Source organism: Tachyglossus aculeatus, chromosome 10 (genome assembly GCF_015852505.1).
Source record: "Tachyglossus aculeatus isolate mTacAcu1 chromosome 10, mTacAcu1.pri, whole genome shotgun sequence".
NCBI lineage: Eukaryota > Metazoa > Chordata > Mammalia > Monotremata > Tachyglossidae > Tachyglossus > Tachyglossus aculeatus.
In genome coordinates, this window is record NC_052075.1 from 9,030,657 (window position 1) to 9,054,635 (window position 23,979).

The 23,979-nt window shown below is 41.5% G+C and overlaps 1 protein-coding gene across 1 annotated transcript in view; it reads right to left on the reverse strand.

Annotated features, from left to right (window-relative positions):
* The window catches only part of ADGRA3 (adhesion G protein-coupled receptor A3), an 81,799-nt gene that overhangs the window by 20,905 nt on the left and 36,915 nt on the right, over positions 1–23,979 (reverse strand). Inside the window, exons 5-12 of the mRNA XM_038751942.1 lie at positions 23,133–23,204; positions 21,782–21,942; positions 18,868–19,081; positions 17,504–17,668; positions 12,081–12,282; positions 5,874–6,029; positions 3,725–3,886; positions 3,172–3,375 (exon numbers count right to left, since the gene is read on the reverse strand). Coding sequence (XP_038607870.1) covers positions 3,172–3,375; positions 3,725–3,886; positions 5,874–6,029; positions 12,081–12,282; positions 17,504–17,668; positions 18,868–19,081; positions 21,782–21,942; positions 23,133–23,204 — 1,336 coding nt within the window. The remainder of the gene's footprint in view (positions 1–3,171; positions 3,376–3,724; positions 3,887–5,873; positions 6,030–12,080; positions 12,283–17,503; positions 17,669–18,867; positions 19,082–21,781; positions 21,943–23,132; positions 23,205–23,979) is intronic.

Genomic DNA, 23,979 nt, shown 5'->3' on the forward strand with positions numbered 1-23,979 from the left:
AGCATTTCTTCCCACTATGGCATTAGGTGTAGGAGCCTAGATCCTTTATTTTTTAGGGCAAGTGCCAATTATACTTTCATGGATAATTAACATTGGCTTATATTAGAAGAGAAATATACTTTAATAAAAATGCACGATGGCAATAGGCTGGATCATTTGATACTCTGTACAAGTAAACCTCGAATTGTAACTCTGAGATAGGACAAATGGCATGTCTGACTTTCCAGGATCTATACCGTTTCAACTGATCAATGTATTGGTTTTGGCTTTACAGTGCAAGGCTTGCAAGCCCAGCTACTTCCTAACCCATGGCTTAGTACAGTGCTCCGCACATAGTAAGCACTCAATATCATTGATTTAATGAAATGATTGATGGCTTTCTTGCACCACCCATCCTGTTCTCACCACCTCTTGCTCCCCAATCTCCCTGTGCATTGCCCGTTCAGCGTGTGCTCTTAATTTATTTGGGGAGGTGTCACAACTCCCACCCACTGCCGCCCCGCCACATTGGCAGCCTTCGCCCTCCGGGGGCACAAAACCAGGGGCCTGGGCCAAGATCAAGGTGCTAAATTTAAGATTTCTCTTAAATTTCCGGCCCACGTCATCCCCCTGGCCTGGAATGCCCTCCTTCCCCACATCCACCAAGCTAGCTCTCTTCCTCTCTTCAAGGCCCTACTGAGAGCTCACCTCCAGAAGGCCTTCCCAGACTGAGCCCCCTCCTTCCTCTCCCCCTCCTTCCCCTCTTCATCCCCCCGCCTTACCTCCTTCCCTTCCCCACAGCACCTGAATATATGTTTGTACATATTTATTACTCTATTTATTTTACTTGTACATATTTATTCTACTTATTTTGTTAATATGTTTTGTTTTGTTCTCTGTCTCCCCCTTCTAGACTGTGAGCCCACTGTTGGGTAGGGACCGTCTCTATATGTTGCCAACTTGTACTTCCCAAGCGCTTAGTACAGTGCTCTGCACACAGTAAGCGCTCAATACGACTGAATGAATGAATGAATGAAGATTGCTAAAATCCATCCTCTCCTCTCCATGCAAACTACCACCATGCTGATCCAAGCACTCATCCTATCCCTCCTTAACTACTGCATCTGCCTCCTCACTGACTCCACTGCACAAATTATTTACCAAAAATGTCCAGTTCATGTTTCCCAACTCAAGAACCTCCAAAGGCTGTCCATCCACCACCGCATCAAACGAACTCACCATTGGCTTTAAAGCGCTCAACCGACTCGCCCCAACTTAACTCATCTCACTAATCTCCCACTACAGCCCAGCCCACACCTTCCCCTGGAGCCAGTTTACTTGCTGCAACCTTTTCTCATCTATCTCACCACTGACCCCTTTACCACATCATCCCCCAAGCCTGGAACTCCCTCCCCCTCCATATATGCCAGACCACCACTCTTTTCACCTTCAAAGCAACACTAAGGGCACATTTACCCCAAGAGGCTTTCCCTAATTAAGTCCTCTTTTCCCCACCTTGCTTTCCTTTCTGCTTCATCTATGCATTTCAATCTGTGACCTACGGACACTTGCTATTCACCCCACCACCAACCCCACAGCACTTATGTACATATCTTTACGTTATAGATTGTAATTATTTATCCATATTAATGTTTGTCTCCCCCTCTAGACTGTGAGCTCGTTATGGGCAGGGAGCACGTCTGCTAATTCTTCTGTATTGTACTCTCCCAAGTGCTTGATACAGTGCTCTGTACATAGTAAGCACTCAAAAAATACGATTGATTGAATGGAGGAGAGAGGAGGTGGGGAAACGCAGGATGGAAAGGAGAAGGGAACTTTTATCTTAGGCCTTCTCCCCCATCACCTGCCCTCTCCTCTCCCCAGCCCAGGTTCAATTCCCCAGTCTGAACACCCCAGGACGAATGGAGAATGCGGGTTATGGGGGGCATAGCATTGACAGCAGGAACAGTGGAAGTATACCTGACAAATATCAGTTCAAAGAACAGAAACATAATGGAAAGGAGAGCACAAGGGGGTAGGAAGGCAGGAGAGACAGAGAAAGGTCAGAAGCTTGGGTGATGAGAATGCAAAATTTGCCCCACTTCAATGTCATGTCAGTGAATAAGATCTTTACGTGCAATACTTTTTTACTTCATTTATTTATTTCAATAACACTGCTATTTAGAATTTAAATATATTACTGTAGCTATTAATGGTCACCTATAATTAAGTACACAATTAGGGGTAATTTGTAGTATAAAATAAGGAATCTGATCTTGGTTGAGGAGCCGCCCTTGACTTTCAACATATCGCCCTTATGAGGTAATGATTTCAAAATTACAAGGTTTCAACTTTTGACGCAGGTTTTAGGAATCAATTCTTAAGTCTGCAAACTGCCTGAACAATTTGGTTTCTTTAAATTACCGGAACTTAATATCATTTTGTAGTGCTCGTTAATAGACTCAGGGAAGTGATGTTTTTCAATTAAAGCAAAGGTGAGCATAGTTCGTCCCTCGTGTCCTACCTGTGAAGAAAACTAACAAGTCCATCACTACGAATTTGACTATCGATGCTTCAAAGAAACGGGTAAAATTTGAAAGCAATTTTGTTATGCTAGTTTCTAAGTTTGATAGCTCAACAAAATTTTACTGGAACACCAGTTTTGCTGTTTTCACAGGTCGTTTACCAGAGTAGATTTGTGTGTGTTTTCTGGTATAAATTTTGTTATCCTTGTGGTGTCTGACAAAGATAATAATAATAATAATGATGGCATTTATTAAGTGCTTCTATGTGCCAAGCACTGTTCTAAGAGCTGGGGAGGTTGCAAGGTGATCAGGTCGTCCCATGGGGGTTCTCACAGTCTTCATCCCCATTTTACAGATGAGGTAACTGAGGCCCAGAGAAGTGAAGTGACTTGCCCAGAGTCACACAGCTGACAAGTGGCGGAGCTGGGATTTGAACCCATGACCTCTGACTCCAAAGCCCGGGCTCTTTCCACTGAGCCACGCTGCTTCTCAAAGATATTCATGTGCACAGACTGGCTTGGTGTTAAACTTTGCACCCTGACTCATTTTATGCTATATTTCTTTAGTTTCTTGCTTACTATCTTTTTTTTAGTTTTTACACAGAAATATGTACATAATTTATTCCCAAGAAGAGTCTTCAGTGAGTAAAAAAGATTGTCCGTTATACCTTTAGTGCCAGGCTTGAAAACGTATTTGAAACATTGCACTTAAAGCTCAGCTGTTTATCTAGGTTTCCATCTGGATCTCGTCTTCCATAGTCCGTAAGTCCTGTACGGTCTGATGTGGCCACTTTCTGAAATACGGTGCATGTCATTCCATTGAAGCCCGTAGCCTTGATTACATAAGCTTCCAGTGCAATATTTGGTGAATACTTCAAAAGTAAGTAAAATAGGAATTAGCTATGCATTTCCCCCCCCTAAAGAAAAAAAATGTATCAAAAATATATACAAGCCAACATGGTAGCTTGTGCTATGACCTTTATGGTGGGATGCCTACACAGTATTAATTGTTGACAAATTTTACTCTGGAAAACTAAAATTAGATTATTTTCCCTTACTACTGCCAGGCATCAGACCATGGAAAGACAAAAATACCTTTATAAAATGAAACCTTTCTAACAAGAAAATGAGATAAATTGCCACCATGTTGTGAGCCATTTGGAAGGGTACTTATTTGCTTGAAGGGACTCCTACAAGGAACTCTTAAAACTTTACACTTACAGTTGAATACACATGGGCACCATTTGCCAATCGGTATGTAGCGATCCGCTGTAAACACTGTACAATTCTAGTGCAAGCTTTAGCTTCTCTCTGTGCCAGCCACAAAACACGTTCATCAGCCAACATGATGTTACTTGCAATATCAACCATCACATCACCAAGCTAAAGGGAGTGAGAACCAAAAAAATTAGCATTTAAAACCAACACGTCGTGCAGGATGGGGAAAAAAAAAAACAGTCTAGGCAGAAGTATGGAGATTATCCTTTACGATAATTTTCTGGTGTGTCAAAAATCAAATGCCACTTATTGAGCTGAAAAATAATCACAATTCATGCTACATATTGCAAATCTACTGCTATTACAAAAACATGTCTTTTATCTTGTGACCTGTAATAAAAATTCAGATGACGCTGAAACATTTCCATGACCCAAACATAAATTTTCAAGGTCATATCCATAAGCCAAGTGGCATATTTCTGTGCACAGAAAGACAAAATGATGATTCAGAACAGTTTTTTAAAATTGACCTTTGGGAATCAGCGGATATTAAGTTTACTTACTTCAGTAACTGTAAAGGGACTCCCCCACCATGTCTTTTAAATCTATTCCCCCTTTCACGTAAACTTTTTCTTGTTTAAAGTATATTAGAAAAAATAGGAATGCACAATAAATGAAGACGTATGTGTCCAGTATTGGAGGAGTTCAATTAATCAATGATTCTTACTGGGCGCTTAGTGTGCCGAGCATTGTCCCCAGAGCTTAGAAAAGTAAACGTAATCTCTAACAGGAGTTTTTAACAAAGCCAAAAATATCACATGCCTGTTTCTTAACCTTGTGAAGGACAGACTGTACTACAATATAAAGGTACAAATGAGTTGCAATTTCTCTCAGACTCTTATTCTTATCTTGAAAGGGGTCAAGTCTTGCTTCTGAAGGAGTCAAAAGAGTGCTACTGAAGAGCAAAGATTGTAAAACTGCCACACAGGCCGAACCACATGAGCCAAAAAAGCCAAGGCGGCTGGGGCGAGCATCATTTTGACAAACTTAGCTCTTTGGTTTCATCTTTGCCAGACCCTTCCTTTTCCCCCTCACGTATCTCTGCAGACTGCCAAGCAGCTAGTCGTGGGGAAGAGGTACCTTCCCAGGAGGACAGAAGTGTTTGGAGACTCCATCCTTCCAACCAAGCACACTTGTTATAGAAGAATAGCTGCAAAAATCATGGCTGGTGTGGGGGTGGAAATGGATTCACCCTCACAGTCTGATAACTCAATCAAGACTCCTCTGGAGATTCTGGGACCTTCCAGCGAGGAGGAGATGTTTCAATATACGGCTGCTTTGGCGGCAAAAAATTCAATCCCGCAATTGAATTCCCTTCTATACTGTGAGCCCGTTGTTTGGTAGGGACCGTCTCTATATGTTGCCAATACACGGCTGCTTTGGCGGCAAAAAATTCAATCCCGCAATTGAATTCCCTTCTATACTGTGAGCCCGTTGTTGGGTAGGGACCGTCTCTACATGTTGCCAATACACGGCTGCATTGGCGGCAAAAAGTTCAATCCCGCAACTGAATTCCCTTCTAGACTGTGAGCCCGTTGTTGCGTAGGGACCATCTCTATACATTGCCAACTTGTACTTCCCAAGCGCTTAGTACAGTGTTCTGCACACAGTAAGAACTCAATAATACGACTGAATGAATGAATGAACTGAAATCTATCTCATGGAACTGTCTGGTTATTCCTTTCATCCTTTGGCTGCTGGACTGGAGACACAGCAGAAAGATGAAGTATTCCCCTTGAATGAGTACGCAGACTACTTTTTTTTTTTTAATGGCATTTATTAAGTGCTTACTACGTGCAAAGCACTGTGCTAAGCGCTGGGGAGGTTACAAGGTGATCAGGTTGTCCCATGGGGGGCTCACAGTCTTCATCCCCATTACAGATGAGGTAACTGAGGCCCAGAGAAGTTAAGTGACTTGCCCAAAGTCACACAGCTGACAAGTGGCAGAGCCGGGATTTGAACCCATGACCTCCGACTCCAAAGCCCGGGCTCTTTCCACTGAGCCACGCTGCTTCTCTACTTCTCTACTTCTGGCCCAGAAGTCTGACTAGTGAAGCCATCTAAAAAAAAAAAAAAAATTATTTAAAGTTACCTCTTTCGACTTCTCCTCTTTAGTAAATCTTCCAAATTTTTCTATCATTTCAGCCACAAATAAAATATCCATCTTGTCAGAGAAATTAGCTGCTTCCACCGTATAAGCCAAAAGCTGCCGAGCTGTTGCCACAGCATTAGTCAGATTGAGGGGCATCTGAGTTAAAAGAAAGAGCATAGAGTTGCTTAGCAAACCGACGTGATACCAATTATTTTTTAAAAAAAGCACTAATAAATAAATAAAGCAGGAAGCTTTTGCCTTTTTCCAAAATTAGATTTTATCAAATATAAGCCAACTTGTATTCTGAATCCTGTAATTTTCTATTTATGACAAATAAAATAACCTCCTCAAGCCTCTGGAAAATGATATGCATGAATTTCACTGATAGTAAATATTATGAAAAGCGCACAAGAAAAATTTTGTAATTAAAAAACCCCCATGTTTCAAGAACCACCGAAAATGAGTTAGAGTCGAGAAAAGCTAGCTAGAGAGAACTTGATTGCACAATAGGAAAAGTTCAGGTTACAAATACGACAAAAGATCAAGGCAAAACAAAGGGATTGTAGTTTAGAAAAATATTTTTTCATCAACTTTAGAATGAATAAAAATTGAGATATAAATCTAAAAGTCTATACACTTTTAAAAATGACCATGCACTAGTTACCAAATGTGTATGGATGCCAGCTTTTTGGTTTGGAACATTTGTATAATGAATAAACAAGTCTTTCAATACCTATGAGACTGTGCAAGAGAAACCTTTTAACTATAATGATACACTTTGAAGGAATTGTACATCTTTATTCTATTTATTTTATTTTGTTAATATGTTTTGTTGTCTGTCTCCCCCTTCTAGACTGTGAGCCCGCTGTTGGGTAGGTACCGTCTCTAGATGTTGCCGACTTGGACTTCCCAAGCGCTTAGTACAGTGCTCTGCACACAGTAAGCGCTCAATAAATATGATTGAATGAATGAATATATGTTTGTACATATTTATTACTCTATTTTACTTGTACATATTTATTCTATTTATTTTATTGTGTTAATATGTTGTGTTTTGTTGTCTGTCCCCCCCTTCTAGACTGTGAGCCTGCTGTTGGGTAGGGATCGTCTCTATATGTTGCCGACTTGGCCTTCCCAAGCGCTTAGTACAGTGCTCTGCACACAGTAAGCGCTCAATACAACTGAATGAATGAATATATGTTTGTACACATTTATTACTCTATTTATTTTACTTGTACATATTTATTCTATTTATTTTATTGTGTTAATATGTTGTGTTTTGTCGTCTGTCTCCCCCTTCTAGATGTGAGCCCGCTGTTGGGTAGGGACCGTCTCTATATGTTGCCGACTTGGACTTCCCAAGTGCTTAGTACAGTGCTCTGCACACAGTAAGCGCTCAATAAATACGATTGAATGAATGATGCCTCCGAATTTTCTCATTAGCCTATCCTCAACTTCAGGCACTTTTATAAATCTTCTTAACACTAAAAACCCACTGCTTCCTCCAACTACTTCCCCACTGATGGCAATTCTTTTTAGCAAGCTATAGCCATTGTTTACAGTTCCTGTTCACCGACAGGCATTCGACTTTCAAGTCCCAGAAATAAAAGCTTCAAGGGCCTCACTCACCAGCGCTTAGAACAGTGCTTTGCACATAGTAAGCGCTTAATAAATGCCATCGGTATTATCTGGCACCTCACTTCCACCGGAATTTGCTTTCTGCTTCAGCACAGTGAGCTTAGCTTACCTTGCGACCCCGAATATTATCTCCTATCACAGAATCAGTGCTTATGTCACTTCCTTTGACCAATGCGTCTCCCTTAAACTCTTCCGGACATCAATTTCTTCCTCTCCTTCAAATTTCAATCACTCAGAAACATTTCCCCTCCTACCTCCAATGACCAACTCTTTTACCACTTGTGTATATGTATGCAAAGCTGTGGTTGAGTAGGCATTTGTTAGAAAAGTTCCTAAAGACTGGAAAATTTTCATCCAATATGAAAAGCACCCAGGAGCAGTGTGGCATAATGGATGCAGCTTGGGGGTCAGAGGACCCGGGTTCTAATTCTGGTTCTGTCGCATGCTGTGTGACCATGTACAAGTCACTTATTTCTCCATGTCTCTGTTTCCTCATCTGTAAAACGGGGATTCAATACCTGTTCTCCTTCCCACTTAGACTGCACGTCCCATTAGGGGCAGGGACCGTGTCCAATCTACTTACAGTGTATCAGCGCTAGCGTACAGAAAGCACTTAATACCACCATTATTATCATTATTAGTTTTGTGACGAAAAGGGATCAAGTTGCTAGTAGGTGATGCAAGTATTTTCAACACTTACTGCCATTTCATAAACAAGCACAAAATTAAATGTTCTCAATTTATGAAGCAGACAACCTAGGGTGCATTAGAAGTGCTTGGAATTTTCTTTAGATAAAATAATTTCTTGGTGGAGTTTAATGCTAGCGCAGCAATCAACAAAGCAGCGTGGCTCAGTGGAAAGAGCCCGGGCTTTGGAGTCAGAGGCCATGGGTTCGAATCCCGACTCCGCCAATTGTCAGCTGTGTGACTTTGGGCAAGTCACTCAACTTCTCTGAGCCTCAGTTACCTCATCTGTAAAATGGGGACTGAGAGCCCCACGTGGGACAACCTGATCATGTTATACCCCCCCAGCGCTTAGAACAGTGCTTTGCACATAGTAAGCACTTAACAAATGCCATCATTATTATTATTATTATTATTAAAACTTTAGATTTGGACGTGGTTTCAAATCCCGGCTCTGCCACTTGACTTCTCTGTGCTTCAGAAGTTCCCTCGTCTGTAAAATGGGGATTAAGACTGTGAGCCCCAAGTGGGACAACCTGATCACCTTGTATCCTCCCCAGCGCTTAGAACAGTGCTTTGCACATAGCGCTTAACAAATGCCATTATTATTATTTGATTTAATCGTTACATTTCTCCTTTTGAGTTCGGTATCATTTCCTTCCAGTAGAATTTTTCCTAAACGAGGTAATGTTAACCCTGACAAAACCCACAAAGTCCTACCTGCCTATCCCAGCACTGGTTTAGAGTGGAAAACGGGTGGTACCATGAAACACAGCTTTGACTTGCCAACTGATTTTTCCAAACATGGGTTTGCGGGTGCATGCTCAATTTTCTGTTTATCGTATCGATCAACTAGTTTTCCATGGCTGTGAGGACAGGATCTGATATTACAAGCTGGCACTTGCCCCTTCAGGCACTGGGATATACTGTATTTCTCTAGAGCTTGATTAATTATTCACCAGCCACCCCCAGCCTCACCAAGTCGACTAGGCAGCGGGTGGGTTAAGCTGTCCTAAGTAGGGGATTGCCGGGTGGGGCTGTGCCACCCACACTGAAAGCTTCTGGACAAAGAACCACTTGGGAGATCAATTGCAAGTACTTATTGAGTGCTTACTGTCTGCGGAACACTGTACTAAGCGTTTGGTAGAGTACGATTCAACAAAGTCGGCAGATGTGCTTCCAGGAGCATACGGTCTAGAAGGGGAGACAGCTATTAATACAAATTAATTATGGATAGGTACATAAGTGCTTTGGGCCTGAAGGTGGGGAGATTATTAAGTGCTTAAATGGAAAGGATCCAAGGGCAAATGTGATGCAAAAAGAAGAAGGTATGAGAAGGGCTATGATTTGGTCCCCAAACCCTCATAACTGGATCAGGGCTAATCCATTCATAATAATAATAATAACGATGGCATTTATTAAGTGCTTACAATGTGCCAGGCACTGTTCTAAGCGCTGGGGGGATACAAGGTGATCAGGTTGTCCCACGGGGGTCTCACAGTCAATCCCCATTTTACAGATGAGGTAACTGAGGCCCAGAGAAGTGAGGTGACTTGCCCAAAGTCACACAGCTGACAGTTGGCAGAGCTGGGATTTGAACCCATGACCACTGACTCTACAGCCCGGGCTCTTTCCACTGAGCCATGCTGCTTCTCAAATAATAATGGCATTTATTAAGCGCTCACAACATGCCAAGTACTGTTCTAACTGCTGGGGAGGTTACAAGGTATCAGATTGTCCCACGTGTGGCTCACAGTCTTAATCCCCACTTTACAGATGAGGTAACTGAGGCACAGAGAAGTTAAGTGACTTGCCCAAAGTCACACAGCTGACAGTTGGCAGAGCTGGAATTTGAACCCATGACCTCTGACTCCAAAGCCCATGCTCTTTCCACTGAGCCACGTACTCTCCCAAATGCTTGGTACAGTGTTCTGTATACAGTAAAGTGCTCAACTGACCGATTAAAGAAGGAAAAAGCTACCGTCAATTCATTACCATTAGACAGGGAATCGATGGTATTTATTGAGCGCTGTACGCACAACATTGTACTATGTGCCTGGGAGAGTCGAATGCAGTTGGGAATTAATTTTAACTGGAAAAAGTAAAAATTAAGATCCCTGTGCAATAAATAATTGCCGATAGAGTTACAGAGCAGCCCAACACAATCCAAACGCCAAACAACAAAATAACTGTGACTAGAAAGCTGGATTCATACTTTCAAGCAGCATGGCTCAGTGGAAAGAGCCCGGGCTTTGGAGTCAGAGGTCATGGGTTCAAATCCTGGCTCTGCCACTTGTCAGCTGTGTGACTTTGGGCAAGTCACTTAACTTCTCTGGGCCTCAGTTCCCTCATCTGTAAAATGGGGATTAAGACTGTGAGCCCCCCATGGGACAACCTGATCACCTTGCATCTCCCCAGTGCTTAGAACAGTGCTTTACACATAGTAAGCGCTTAACAAATGCCATTATTATATTATTATTATTATTCACAAATGAGGGCAATAAGTTTGTTGGTGAATGCAGCAGGAGGAAGAAAGCAACATGGAGAGGCTTTGAGCCCATTGTTGGGTAGGGATTGTCTCTATCTGTTGCTGAACTGTACTTTTCAAGCTTAGTACAGTGCTCGGCACACAATAAGCGCTCAATAAATACGAATGAAACCCTGAAATAGAAAAACACCCTGACAAACTGCTACAAAAGCGAATTTAATTCAACTGTTTTATCAAGGACTTGTTTCACAACACGAGTCAAAGAAGAAAAGATGGATAAAATCAATAAGCCATGGAGTGATGTATATTTTGGATTTTGTTCAGCACTTCCCAAATCTTCCCAAAGGGATTTCGCAAGCAATGATCTCATTCTACCTTCACAACACTTTGGAAGGTAGGGAGAAGAGCATATGAGGAAAGTGAGGCCCTGAAAGGCAGAGGCAGAACCTGGACTAGAACCCAGATCTCCAGACAGAAAACTCCACATACTAAAAAATGAAACTATACATCTAGTTTCTTCCTCAAAACACATCTTTAAAAGATTAGAAAGTATACAGGCGCTAAAGACATAATGAAAATGATGTATGAAGCAAAATGAAGGTCAGGCGGCTAGATAGCTCATTAATGGGCAATAAAATGGACCTAATGGAGTGGACCAAGAAGCAGAAAGCAACCATGCAGCACGCTGAGAAACACAAACGCATAGCCAATGGCAAAAGTTTTTGTTCCATGATGGATGAATGGAAAACAGAATTTTGTTATTAACTTGATGACATGGACAACCGATACAAGAAAAGGTACCAAACACTAATAGAAAAGAAACCCGGGAATACATATTTCTGGACTGCATTTCAGAAGTGGTTAGTGACTGCTATCTGGCAATGAGAATCAATCACAGAGTAGAATAGAGCACCAAGGATTTTTATATAATTTGGCACAGACAAAATATTCTGAAACTATTAGAAAGAGACATTTTATAACTGTATAACCCATAGCACTATAGTCTCATTCATGACATTACCAGCTGTTCAACTAGTCACTGAGCTTAACAACACAAGCCCAAATGATAGAAATGTCAATGTACTGGATCAACCTAGCATCTGAGACGCATTAGACTGTGAGCCCGCTGTTGGGTAGGGACCATCTCTATATGTTACCAACTTGTACTTCCCAAGCGCTTAATACAGTGCTCTGCACCCAGTAAGCGCTCAATAAATACGACTGAATGAATGAATCATCTTTACTCCAGGATTTACTGTTGTTTATCGTATGACAAATGTTTTAAACGTTAAATTAGTAATAATGCCGAGCAATTGTGGACGGTTGAAGAACTGCCGTCAAAACCATCATTTATTTTTTTCAGCTTATTTTGAACCAAAATGGAGAAATGCTGTTACCTGATTAAACATGTACAAGACTCGAGTGACATCATTGGCATACTGGCACCGAGAATAGTCTTCTTCTGCCCAAAAGCCCCCTCTGTCGCATCTACGCCAAGCTCTCCTTTCGTCCTGTGGGTTTCCAGGATATATACCGCTGCCAGGAGTGTTTCGAGTACACAGTAGGTACGCAGTAATGCCTGCCAATGTTCTAGGCCACCTACAGAGTTGAAGGAAATATTTACTATTTTTAAAATGTACATAACAAGTGTGAAAACTGGAAAACATGAAGGATGAGCAAACGCCGAAACAGGAAATATTTCAGAAATAAACAGAATTATGAAATGTTCACCACGGCTACCTGTCCAGAAAAATGCTGTACATAGTTAAATTTATCTATGCCTAATTTGAATCGCACCCCAAATCAATAGGATTTCTAAATGCCTGGGGCCAAAGGCTAGCAAAATTCCAAGTAAAACCTTAAAAAAAAAAAAAAAGGAATCGGAGAAAAAAAGCTACAAATGTATGTTTTTCCAAAGTAAACTGCTGGAGGGTGGGATGTGATTAGATGTAACTCCCTACCAGAATCACAATTATACAATTGCCCTGGCATTTTGGAGAACTGAAAAAGTTTCTACACATTTATTTAGGTGAAAAAAAGGACACCTTGATTTAGGAGTGCAGCATCATCACTGGAATTGAGAATACATTAAACAAAAAAACACCACTACAGTTAATCCAATAAACTTTAACTCATATTTGACACAAAGTATCGACTTAGGATCACGTAAAATGTATTGTTTTAACTCTGACATCTACCCAGCAGTTATTACCCTAATGTATCACTTTCCCCTGTCCTTAAAGTAAGCCTGAATATATGATTCTTGCTCACATCCTAGCTACACAATCTATACTGCAAATTTCACCATTAACTCACAGTGAAATACCATAACCCCTAAAATACAATTTGGATCATTAGAATTCGTCAGTATTAAACAGGCATTTTAGTCCGTTAGAAACGCCCCATTTCTTTGGCATAATTTTTGCAATCTCAAACGAGAAGCCATGCTGACCCATGGAGAAGTAAGTCAATCGATGGTACCTACTGCGTGCTCATTGTGTGCAGAGGGCTAAACTAAGTGCTTGGGAGAGCACAATACTAATAGGTGTGGTAGATATTACTCCTGCTCAGGAAGCAGCGTGGCTCAGTGGAAAGAGCACGGGCTTGGGTGTCAGAGGTCATGGGTTCAAATCCCGGCTCCGCCAACTGTCAGCTGTGTGACTTTGGGCAAGTCACTTCACTTCTCTGTGCCTCAGATACCTCATGTGCAAAATGGGGATTAAGACTGAGCCCCCCCGGGACAACCTAATCACCTCGTAACCTCCCCAGCGCTTAGAACAGTGCTTTGCACATAGCGCTTAATAAAATCAATCGTATTTATTGAGCGCTTACTGTGTGCACAGCACTGTACTAAGCACTTGGGAAGTACAAGTTGGCAACATATAGAGACAGTCCCTACCCAACAGTGGTCTCACAGTCTAAAAGGGGGAGACAGAGAACAAAACCAAACATACTAACAAAATAAAATAGAATAGATATGTACAAGTAAAATAAATAAATAAATAGAGTAATAAATATGTACAAACATATATACATATATACAGGTGCTGTGGGGAAGGGAAGGAGGTAAGATGCCATTATTATTATTATTATTATTATATAGGGGAAGATAAACATCACAATATATTACAGATAAAGGGAAATGGCAGAGTAAAAGGATATGCATGTAAGTGTTGTGGGTGAATATCAAAAGGCATAAAAAGGTACAGATCCAACTGCATGGGTGATTCAGAAGGGAAGGCAAATAAGGGAAATGAGGGCTTTATCAGGAAAGACCCCTTAGAAAAGATGGAATTTTTAGTAAGGCTTTGAAGAGGGGAGAGTGGTGGTCTGTCAGATAGAGGACATGGGCAAAAGGTTGGTGGTGAGACAGACAAGACAGAGGTACAATGAGCAACTGGCTGGTATACAGGGGAAAGGGGCAAAGGGCTGGACTGTAGTAGATGATCAGAGAGGGAAAGGAGCAGGGGAAGAGTTGACTGAATGCCTTAAAGCCAATGGCAGACAATTTTTTTTAAATGGTATTTGTTATGTGCTTATGGTGCACCAGGCACCGTACTAAGCGCTGAGGTAATAATAATAATAATGGCTGTTAAGCACTTACTATGTGCAGAGCATTGTTCTAAGCACTGGGGGGGATATAAGGTGATCAAGTTGTCCCATCTGGGGCTCACAGTCTAAATCCCCATTTTCCAGATGAGGCAACTGAGGCTCAGAGAAGTAAAGTGATTTGCCCAAGGTCACACAGCAGAAACGTGGCAGAGCTAGGATTTGAACCCATGACCTCTGACTCCAAAGCCCGGGCTCTTTCCACTGAGCCACGCCGCTTCCCTAGAAGCAGCTTGTGTCTAGGGGTAGACACAAGATAATCGGGTTGGACTCAGTCTAGGTTCCACATGGGGCTCACGGTATTAATCCTCATCTTTACCGAAGAGGTAACTGAGGCCCAGAGAAGTGAAGTGCAAGGTCACACAGCAGACAAGTGAAGGAACTGGGATAAGACCCCAAGTCCTTATGCCATCCAGGCTCATGCTCTATCCACTAGGACACACTGCCTCTCTTTCTGTTTGATGCAGAGACAGATAGGCAACCATTGAAGGTTTCTGAGTGGTGAGAAACCTGAACATTTTTTAGGAAAATGATTTGGACAGCAGAGTGTGGTATGGCTTGGAATGGGGAGAGACAGAGGGAAGGTGGTCAAAGAAAAGACGATGCAGTACTCAAGGCGAGATACGATAGGTATTCAGAAGGTAGCAGTTTTGATAGGGAGGACCGCTACAAATGTTGTGAAAGTAGAACCGAAAAGATGTGATGACAGACTGAATACGAGGACTGAATGAGAGAGATAGGTTGAGGACGTTGCCAAGGTTATGGACTTGGGGTGCAGTTGGGAGAGTGATGGGAAAGACAGGACTTGGGTAGGAAGACGAGGAATTCTATTTTGGACATCTTAAGCTTGAGGTGTCGATAGAACATCCAAGTAGAGTTGTCCTGACGGCGGGAGGAAGGCCGGAGAGAGACTACAGAGGAGGAGAGAGGTCAGGCCAGAGGAAGTAGATTTCGCAGTTGAAGCCGTGGGAGCAGATGAGTTCTCCGAGGGAGTGAGTGTATATGGAGAGTAGGAGGGGACCCAGAACTGAGCCATGAGGGACTCTCACAGTTAGGGGGTAGGAGGCAGAGGAGGAACCAGTAAAAGACTAAGAAGGAGCGGCCAGAGAGACAGGAGGAGAACCAGGAGGATGGTGTCAGTGAAGCCAAGTGTTTTCAGGAGAAGGGGGTAGTCTACAGTGTCAGAGGTAGCTGAGAGGTAAGAGTCCAGAAATAAGTGGAGAAGGAAAAAGAAGAAAAAAACAGTGAAGAAACAAGGGAGGAAAGGAAAGGAGAAGGAAGAGAAGGCTAAGAAAGGGTACTTGGGACTGCTCCTCTCATTTCTGTTACATTTGCCCAAGTGCTGCATACAATAGGCACTCAATGAATTACAGTCCCCCTCCGCACCACCTCAGATCTCTTCATCCTTCCCCTCACACAACTCAGGGAAGAAATAAAGTAATTCCATCCGGAGTCTAGTTCTGACCACTGCTTCTTCCGACTTTGGCACCTGGAAGCGTGTTTCAGAGAAGCTCCCCAGTAGGAGTCGGTGCCTGTCCCTCCATGGACCATCACTATTGCTGCTGATAAAATCATCTTTTATTCCCTCAAAAACAGGGTGAGTTGGGAGGGGAGGAACTAAGATAATTTTTTGAGCGACCATCTCTGGGAAGAACACTTCTCTAGTCCCTATGATAGTTGCTAAATTCTCCCATGCATGCAAAACCCAGTAGGTGTGCAATATATACTATCCATGAAGAGGACAAACACAATATATAGAGAAGGCCCTGATCTGCACATGGTTAGAGCCTGATGAGGGACTCAGATGGGGTCTATGAGAACAGACTCACAGAAACACAAATACCAAGTGTACGGTTCCTGTTTTTCAACTTCCCAACTGCTAAAGGGATTAGTAGAATGATTAGAACCATTGGGAAAGTTTCAAGGAGGTGAGCTTTGAATAGCATTCTGCATGAATGGATGTACAAAGTTTAGAAAAGCAGGGGAAGGAGAGCTCAGATGTGGCTTATGCTGAGTTGTTTGCATAGCTGTAGGAGTATGTTAGCATTGTAGCAAGTTGAGAAGGGCAGGGGGGTGCATGGGGGAAGAAAAGGCATTTGATGAAGTCTCGAAGCCCAAGATTGAGAATTTTAATTTGATTTGACCAGAAATGGAAAGCCTCTACACAATTTTGGGAAGTGATAGGATCTCTGCTTTAGATATGATCATGTTTAGCTTGGAGTGGCATCAGGCCATCAGAGCAGAGATGCCCTGCAGACAGCGAGATATATGGAACAGGAACTAGTGTCAGAAGGCAGGGATGGAGAGGCAGATTTCGAAGCCTTGCTTATACACATGTTAACTGAAACCAGAAGGGGATGAACTCCCAAAGTAAGTATAGTTGGAGAAACAGCCATTAGCCAAGCCAACCGGCTAATGAAGCACTCTCATGAGGTATAGGTAAGAAGGCTCTACGATGAAGCATTTCAGTGTACCTGAAGGTTTTTTTTGCCGGGGGGAAGTAAACTTTCAGTTAGATCGTAACTGTACCGGGGCTCATGGAGGGCTGAAGATTTTCATCATGCTAAGGAACAATATGCACCTTGGTTAGAGCAGGACGAGTGGTTTCCTGTTGTCATTTCTGTCTTCTTTAGTTTGGTATTCTATGAATACTAATGGAACAGATTTAAAAACCTGAATCCAGTGAAATGAAATTAACTGTTGGGGGTGGGCCATGCTACCGTAGAACCTGGGAGACAAGTTGCTGCCAGGCTCCCAGAGGCAATCAAAGCCACAATGTAGCTCCAACGGCTTGATTCAGTTATCGTTTCCAAAACCTACAATTGGGTGTTCCCTATCCTAACCGTATTCCCTAGGGCAGGAGTTAACCCTGGAGAACACTTTGTTTGGTATTAAATTGATTCCTCATGCTCTCTAAATTTTTCCAGTCCTCAGTCTAACACAATTTTCTCTTAGTTGAGATAGTGACTGTCTTTTTAGAAATGTATAGCAGTCACACGGCATTTTCTGATGCTCCAGTAAAGTATTCCATTGGATTCTACCTTTAAATCTACAAAAAGTAATATTCCCATGTACACTTGGCTCTTTTCAACAATAACACTCATGGAGTTGCAGTCAACATCGCTCCTGTAAAAACCCTTTAAATAATACCAAAGGCAAAAGGGAGATTAGGAACCAATCATTTAGTCTTAATGTTTTGAATGGCACTGACCTGAAATCACCTTTATTGTTTACCACCCGTTCTGGAGGGCAGTACTGGGCAGAGCTTTCTAATACCACAATTTCAACAGTTCTTGTATTGTTCCCACGTTTGGTCTGCACATGACATCCCCAGTTTCCAGTGGATCCAGCTTGAATATTAGAGATGGTTAAGGCACTACACAGGCAAAAGCAAAGACATAATAGGTCTTCAGTGAATGCATTCATGAAAAAGTGACAGCAAACAATCGCGAGGCTTCCGGATGTCAATGGAGTCAGATCTGTGTGTCTGATTAAGCTGGTAGGGCTGATAGAACACAACCTGCTGAAGACACTTACGGTAAAAAATCGTCTCTATATGACAACTACTGATTGAGTCGCAAACAAATTGCTTGGAATATTCCAATTAAAATATGCACCAGATAGCAAGGTTGTATGTTGTACTTTAATACACTATGACCTCTATATGCCATATAAAAAGTTCTGTAAACATACAAAACATTTGAGAGAAAATGATATGAGAATAGACATTCTTCATAGATGAAGCAGCGTGGCCTAATGGATAGAGCACGGGCCTGGCTGGGAGTCAGGTCCCGGGTTCTAATCCTGCTCCACCCTGGGCTAGTCACTTCACTTTTCTGTGCCTCAGTTACCTCACCTGTAAAATGAGGCCTAAGACTGTGAGCCCCAGGTGGGAAAGGGACTGCGCCCAACCCAATGACCGTGGACCCATCCCAGCGCTTAGTACCGTGTCTGACATACAGGAAGCACTTAAATACCACAGTTATTATTACCGCACCTCATACTAACAAAAGAAATCTTTACCTGCCTGCTTATCAACACTTATCCAAACTGCAAATTGGGTTAATGGGGTTCAAATGAGGAAAAGGAAGGAAGATCAAGCTCTGCATCAGATCCCGGCCAAACGTCCCCACAGGAGTCAGATTTGACTTGCAGGGTCAAAGCTTGGGGGCAGAGTTGGATAGGGACAAAGCTGGACCTCTTCAGATCAGGTAAGAGAAGCAGTATGGCCTAGTGGAAACATCATAGGTTTGGGAGTCAGAAAGAACTGCGCTCTAATCCCACCTCTCCCACAAGTCACAACTTCTCTAGGCCTCAGTTTCCTCATCTGTCAACTGGGAACTCAATACCTGTTTTCTCACCTACTTAGAATGCAAGCCCACGTGGGACAGGCTCCGTACCCAACACGATTAACTTGCATCTACTACGGTGCTTAGTATAGTGTTCGGCACACGGCTTGTATTTTAAACTTGGAAAGTGAAGCTAAAACACTACTTCAAATCTAAATTACCGAAATACATTCCTAAAAGGTAGTATCTACTCCAGAAGCAAAACCCCTGCCCTTATGAAACTTACCTTGCAATCAATGAGCAGTTGTGAATCATGTTCTTTTCCACAAAAATCCCTTGGGATTCATCAGTTTCGACTATTTTCCCATCCTGATACCACAGCACTTGCATGTCCTGATCGATGTAAGAAGCCATGCACTGGAAAGGAAGGCTATCACCTTCAAATACAACCTGACGATGAGACGGAGTCATGTAGAAAGAGGGTAATTCAAGGGGCGGATCTAGAGTCAAAGGAATAAAAACAAATGCCATGAGCTACTAGGGCCACAAAAACCATAATTATCACCGTAAGAATGTCAACCAATAAAATGTAGAAACCACAGACAACCAGCATACTCCGAGGACGATATGACTAGTGCTCTTTTGCTGACTAATTTGTACACATCCCATAGGGTACCAAGTGAAAACAGAGCTGAGGGAACTAAAGTGTAAAATGTATTCCACACCCAACTTACATCCCAGTCTGATTCTTTCTTGAGCAAACTACCATGTATTCAGTTGGCTTTAACGAATTACCGGAACAGTCTACCCACCAAATTCTAAAAAAAAATTTTGAAATGATGGAACAGTTGAGTGGTGAAAGAGCGGCACGCTGGCATTACTACTAATTGGTTCCAGTATTACCAGTTGATTAAAAATCTTTTCCCCACCACCAAAGTAAAGCAAGATTGGATAATTTAAGTCCAGTTGTACTTAAAACCGTTTTAAACCACTGTGACTGGGGTGCAACAGGGGACAAACAAGCTGCTATCAGAGAGTATTTCCAGTCCAAGAGCTCCACTAATTGTCCTTGAAATTCATTTGGGAGTTGTTTTATGTACCCAAATGCACATGCAAGACACACAAAGGATCAAACACTACAGAAAGTCAGCATACAGCTCTAAACTAAAAGGAAAGTGAAATTATGTACACTTAAATTCTACAACCTTCAACATTTTCACGAGTAAGACACTGCTGAAGGTTGTCACTAAATTTTGCACCTCTGCAAAATAAATCCAATAGAGGGTTTTTCTTAATAAAGTTGAAAATCGGATCAAAAAATCAGACATGTCCTTTGAGAGAGACAAAACAGCAAGCTGTAGACCGTACATTGCAAGGTGGTATTACTGAACCAACTATATGCCTAGGAGATTTGGTCCCATCATAGGCTCTGAAATAATATCTGTTGCAATACCACATCACTGGATGGGACTTAACAGAAAATGAATGTTAGCAGGATGACTATTTAGAAACTGTCAGGGAGACCGAAATGGACCAGCTACAAGCAAACCATCCCGCTGTTGGATAGGGACCGTCTCTATATGTTGCCAACTTGTACTTCCCAAGCGTTTAGTACAGTGCTCTGCACACAGTAAGTGCTCAATAAATACGACTGAATGAATGAATGAGAAGAAAAGGTAGGCAATACAATTAAAAATTAATTCCTGCATCAAAGTTGTACAGATGGGGGATTGCTAGGTGGACAAGCAGAACAGGTAAACCACAATCAGGAACAGGATGGGTCATTCAAATAATGACTCTATTTGTGTGTACATGTACATAATACAATGGAAATCTACAGACATTATCCATGTTATAACCAGGTCAATTTTCCTGAAAATGGTTAGATCATGGGGTACATTTTTCCATATGCATACAAAATATCCACTAGGATCCCTTCCAGGACCTCTGGAAAACTAATATGAATTTCTTTTATGTGCTATACGATTATGACACTAAACAAGCATTCAATCTTTATTAAAGCCATTAAAAAACAATAACAAATGAAAAAGGAGCTGAACTACGAAGAGAACGTTTCAAAAGGCTGCAGAGATATATATTGTTTATATTTTTGTGAAGTTTGGCCAATTTTATTCAACAGCAGCCTGTTTACTTCTTAAAGCACCTTGCAGCAGGCTAATTTTTGCAGACCTCTGGGCACCTCCAAACTGTCTCTTGAGGTTTTCTTCTTCAATGATATATAAGTGCACCTGCTTCTTTAAAATTAATTTGGGACTTTTTAAACCCAAGCACTTAGCTGGTGGTGGAAAAACCAGAGCTTCTCCATCTGTTTTGGCACTTGAAAATGAGGGACTGGATTATCAAAGTTTGCAACAAAGTCTCAATGGACAATCCATCAATGAAATATAATAAACCTATCTGCATCATCCACTTCAAGGAGGCGTCCCCATTTAACTGCAACTTTGTTACCTGCTCAGGGATTTCTCCTACATCCTGAAAACCCGACAAAAACTGTGGGCAGAGCTTTCTCCAAGATCCATTCATTGCTAATACATACATATTATTGCATATTACATATACATATTATTATTACATATAATGTAATATATTAATAATATTATTACATATTATTATACATACATATTGCAATACATACATATTTATTACTCTATTTATTTATTTATTTTACTTGTACATATCTATTCTATTTATTTTATTTTGTTAATATGTTTGGTTTTGTTCTCTGTCTACCCCTTCTAGACTGTGAGCCCACTGTTGGGTAGGGACTGTCTCTATATGTTGCCAACTTGTACTTCCCAAGCGCTTAGTACAGTGCTCTGCACACAGTAAGTGTTCAATAAATATGATTGATGATATGGGGACCAGCCAGCCACAACAATGGGGTAAGGCATCACATTCCTGTAACCTGGGGTAAGGCATGTTTCAAATAATACAGGCTGTATCTCCAAAGTGGTTTCATCCCAGAGCGACTGTAGCCTGGAGGGTGTGCACGTGCGTACGTGCATGTGTGTGTAAGAGACAGAAAAACTATATACTTATCTACCTACGTGTGTAACCTACATATACACCATACAAAAATATAAGAATATTCCAAAAGACAAAATAAAGACAATTTTGATCATGAGCTTAAAAGCCCAAATGTACTAGGCATTAAATGACTGTCCACGTTTTTCTCTTACCACATGTCAGTAGCTCCTGTTTAACTCCTGTAACTGGTTGTGCCTGCAGTGACTTAGGATAGGCACATCTGGTTTCACGTACAGTGATATTTCTCTCTTTTACCCAACGATGCATCCATAATATGTTGCAATCACAAAGAAGATACTCAGTTTGAAATTCCCTGTAATATACAAGATATTGCATCAGCGAGAAGAACCATTTTCACATCACATTACATTAACATGACCTTTGATTTTCCATCTTTTTTGTATAGGTTCCTTTGTTTTAAACAGTTCTTTTCTTACTGGAATGAGTGCACACTGTTGCATCAAAACAAGAGGAGAACTAAAAAACATTCCACAAGCTTTCAAGATTCTTATACTGAAAGTCAAAAATCAACGTGATTAGTTTGGTTACCTGCTTGCTGAAAAGTAAGAGAATACAGGCAGGCACAGAGAGCAAGCACTTTAAGTAACCCTCAGCATCTCTGCTCTTCTCTCAGCAGGAAAAGGTTAAAGTGTGAGGATACAGATATGGTTGGTTCACTTCAAGTTGCACCCAGCGCTCAGAACAGTGCTTGGCACATAGTAAGCGCTTAACAAATACCGTCATTATTAAACAACCCTAATCTTACACAACGGTCAAGTGCCAAAATATCATTCAAAAGAGGTTGTCGGGCAACAGGTCTGTAGGTCTAGACTCCTTCCTAAATTGATCACTGTCCCGACTACCCTAATTTCAGCACAATCAAGCCAGGCAGAGTCTTAAAGGTAATATTTATGACCAGAATTGATAGCTTCTCAGCTTAAAAATGGGTTGATAAACATCCAAGGCATCACCACGAGGCTGATCCCAATACACTCTCAAATTCCATACTCAAACAAGCCAGGTCTGGCACAGTAGTGGAGAAAGTTTCTGGTTATTGGCGCAGCTTCACCCTGCCACTGTCCATTCCACTGGCACTTAGCCTGACCTGCTCCCACTGTGGAGGCAAAAACAGCTTGAGGGAAATCAAGATACAGAACCAGAAATACTCCAAAATTTACTCCTCTGGGGAGATGTACTTTTACCCATTGCAAGAGGCTATACTGTCATTAGAGGTTACAATTGCTCTTGGTCAACTTGGTGATCGGTCCAAATCATATATTCAACTGAAAAATTATGTTCTTTGTACATGAAAATCACTTGGAGCACTAATAAAAAACTTGTCTTCCCTCAGACTGTGAGCCCCTTGTGGGAATGTGTCCAATCTGCTTATATTATTCCAACTTCAGTGCTTGGCACATAGTAAAGACTTCACACAAAGCACCATTATTATTTTAAACTCTGCAAATTGATATTTAAAGCAATAAACAATTTTTTTTTACTTACAAAGACCTTAATGAGCCAAGATAATCAAAAGTTCCTTGAGCCAATGAAGAAAACAAATTCCCTGAAAGATTCCTGCAAAAGATATAGTGAATGGTAGTTACTGCCTTTATTTTTATCCTATCAAATTCCATTTCATATTTTCAAAGCTTCACAATTCGCAACCACTATTCACATAACCTCAAAATATTTCCAAGCTATTTTTGAATAAGGGTACCCCTACTGCCCACCTAGAACTAAAACATTTCAGAATGTGAAACTGCAAAAGAAGTTGTTTCTATCATTTATGAAAACACTTCATACATTTTTCCTACCACTGTTTTTTTTTATGGCATTTATTAAGCGCTTACTATGTGCAAAGCAGTGTTCTAAGCGCTGGGGAGGTTACAAGGTGATCAGGTTGTCCCACAGGGGGCTCACAGTCTTCATCCCCATTTTACAGATGGGGTAACTGAGGCACAGAGAAGTTAAGTGACTTGCCCAAAGTCACACAGCTGACAATTGGCAGAGCCGGGATTTGGAGCCGGGTCACTGTTTCAGTGACCTATAGAAAGAAATAATTTTTAACTCCCTACATTTCAGAAACAGGACAATGACCATTTCGCCAATTCTTTTTCACAGCAAGAAAGCTAAAAGGAAATCCAAAACGTGTTTCCAAACAGCATATACTAAGAGCACTAAAGAGGAATTACAATTTACCCCCGTCTCACTGAAGTGATGGAAGGGTGGACCGAAGTAATCCATCAATAATGCTGAATTTTTAGAGAACCAGCATTACAGGTAAGTGAAAATCTCTCTGCCAAAGGTGGACTACATGAAGGATTACCATTTATGTGAGATGAAGACGCTC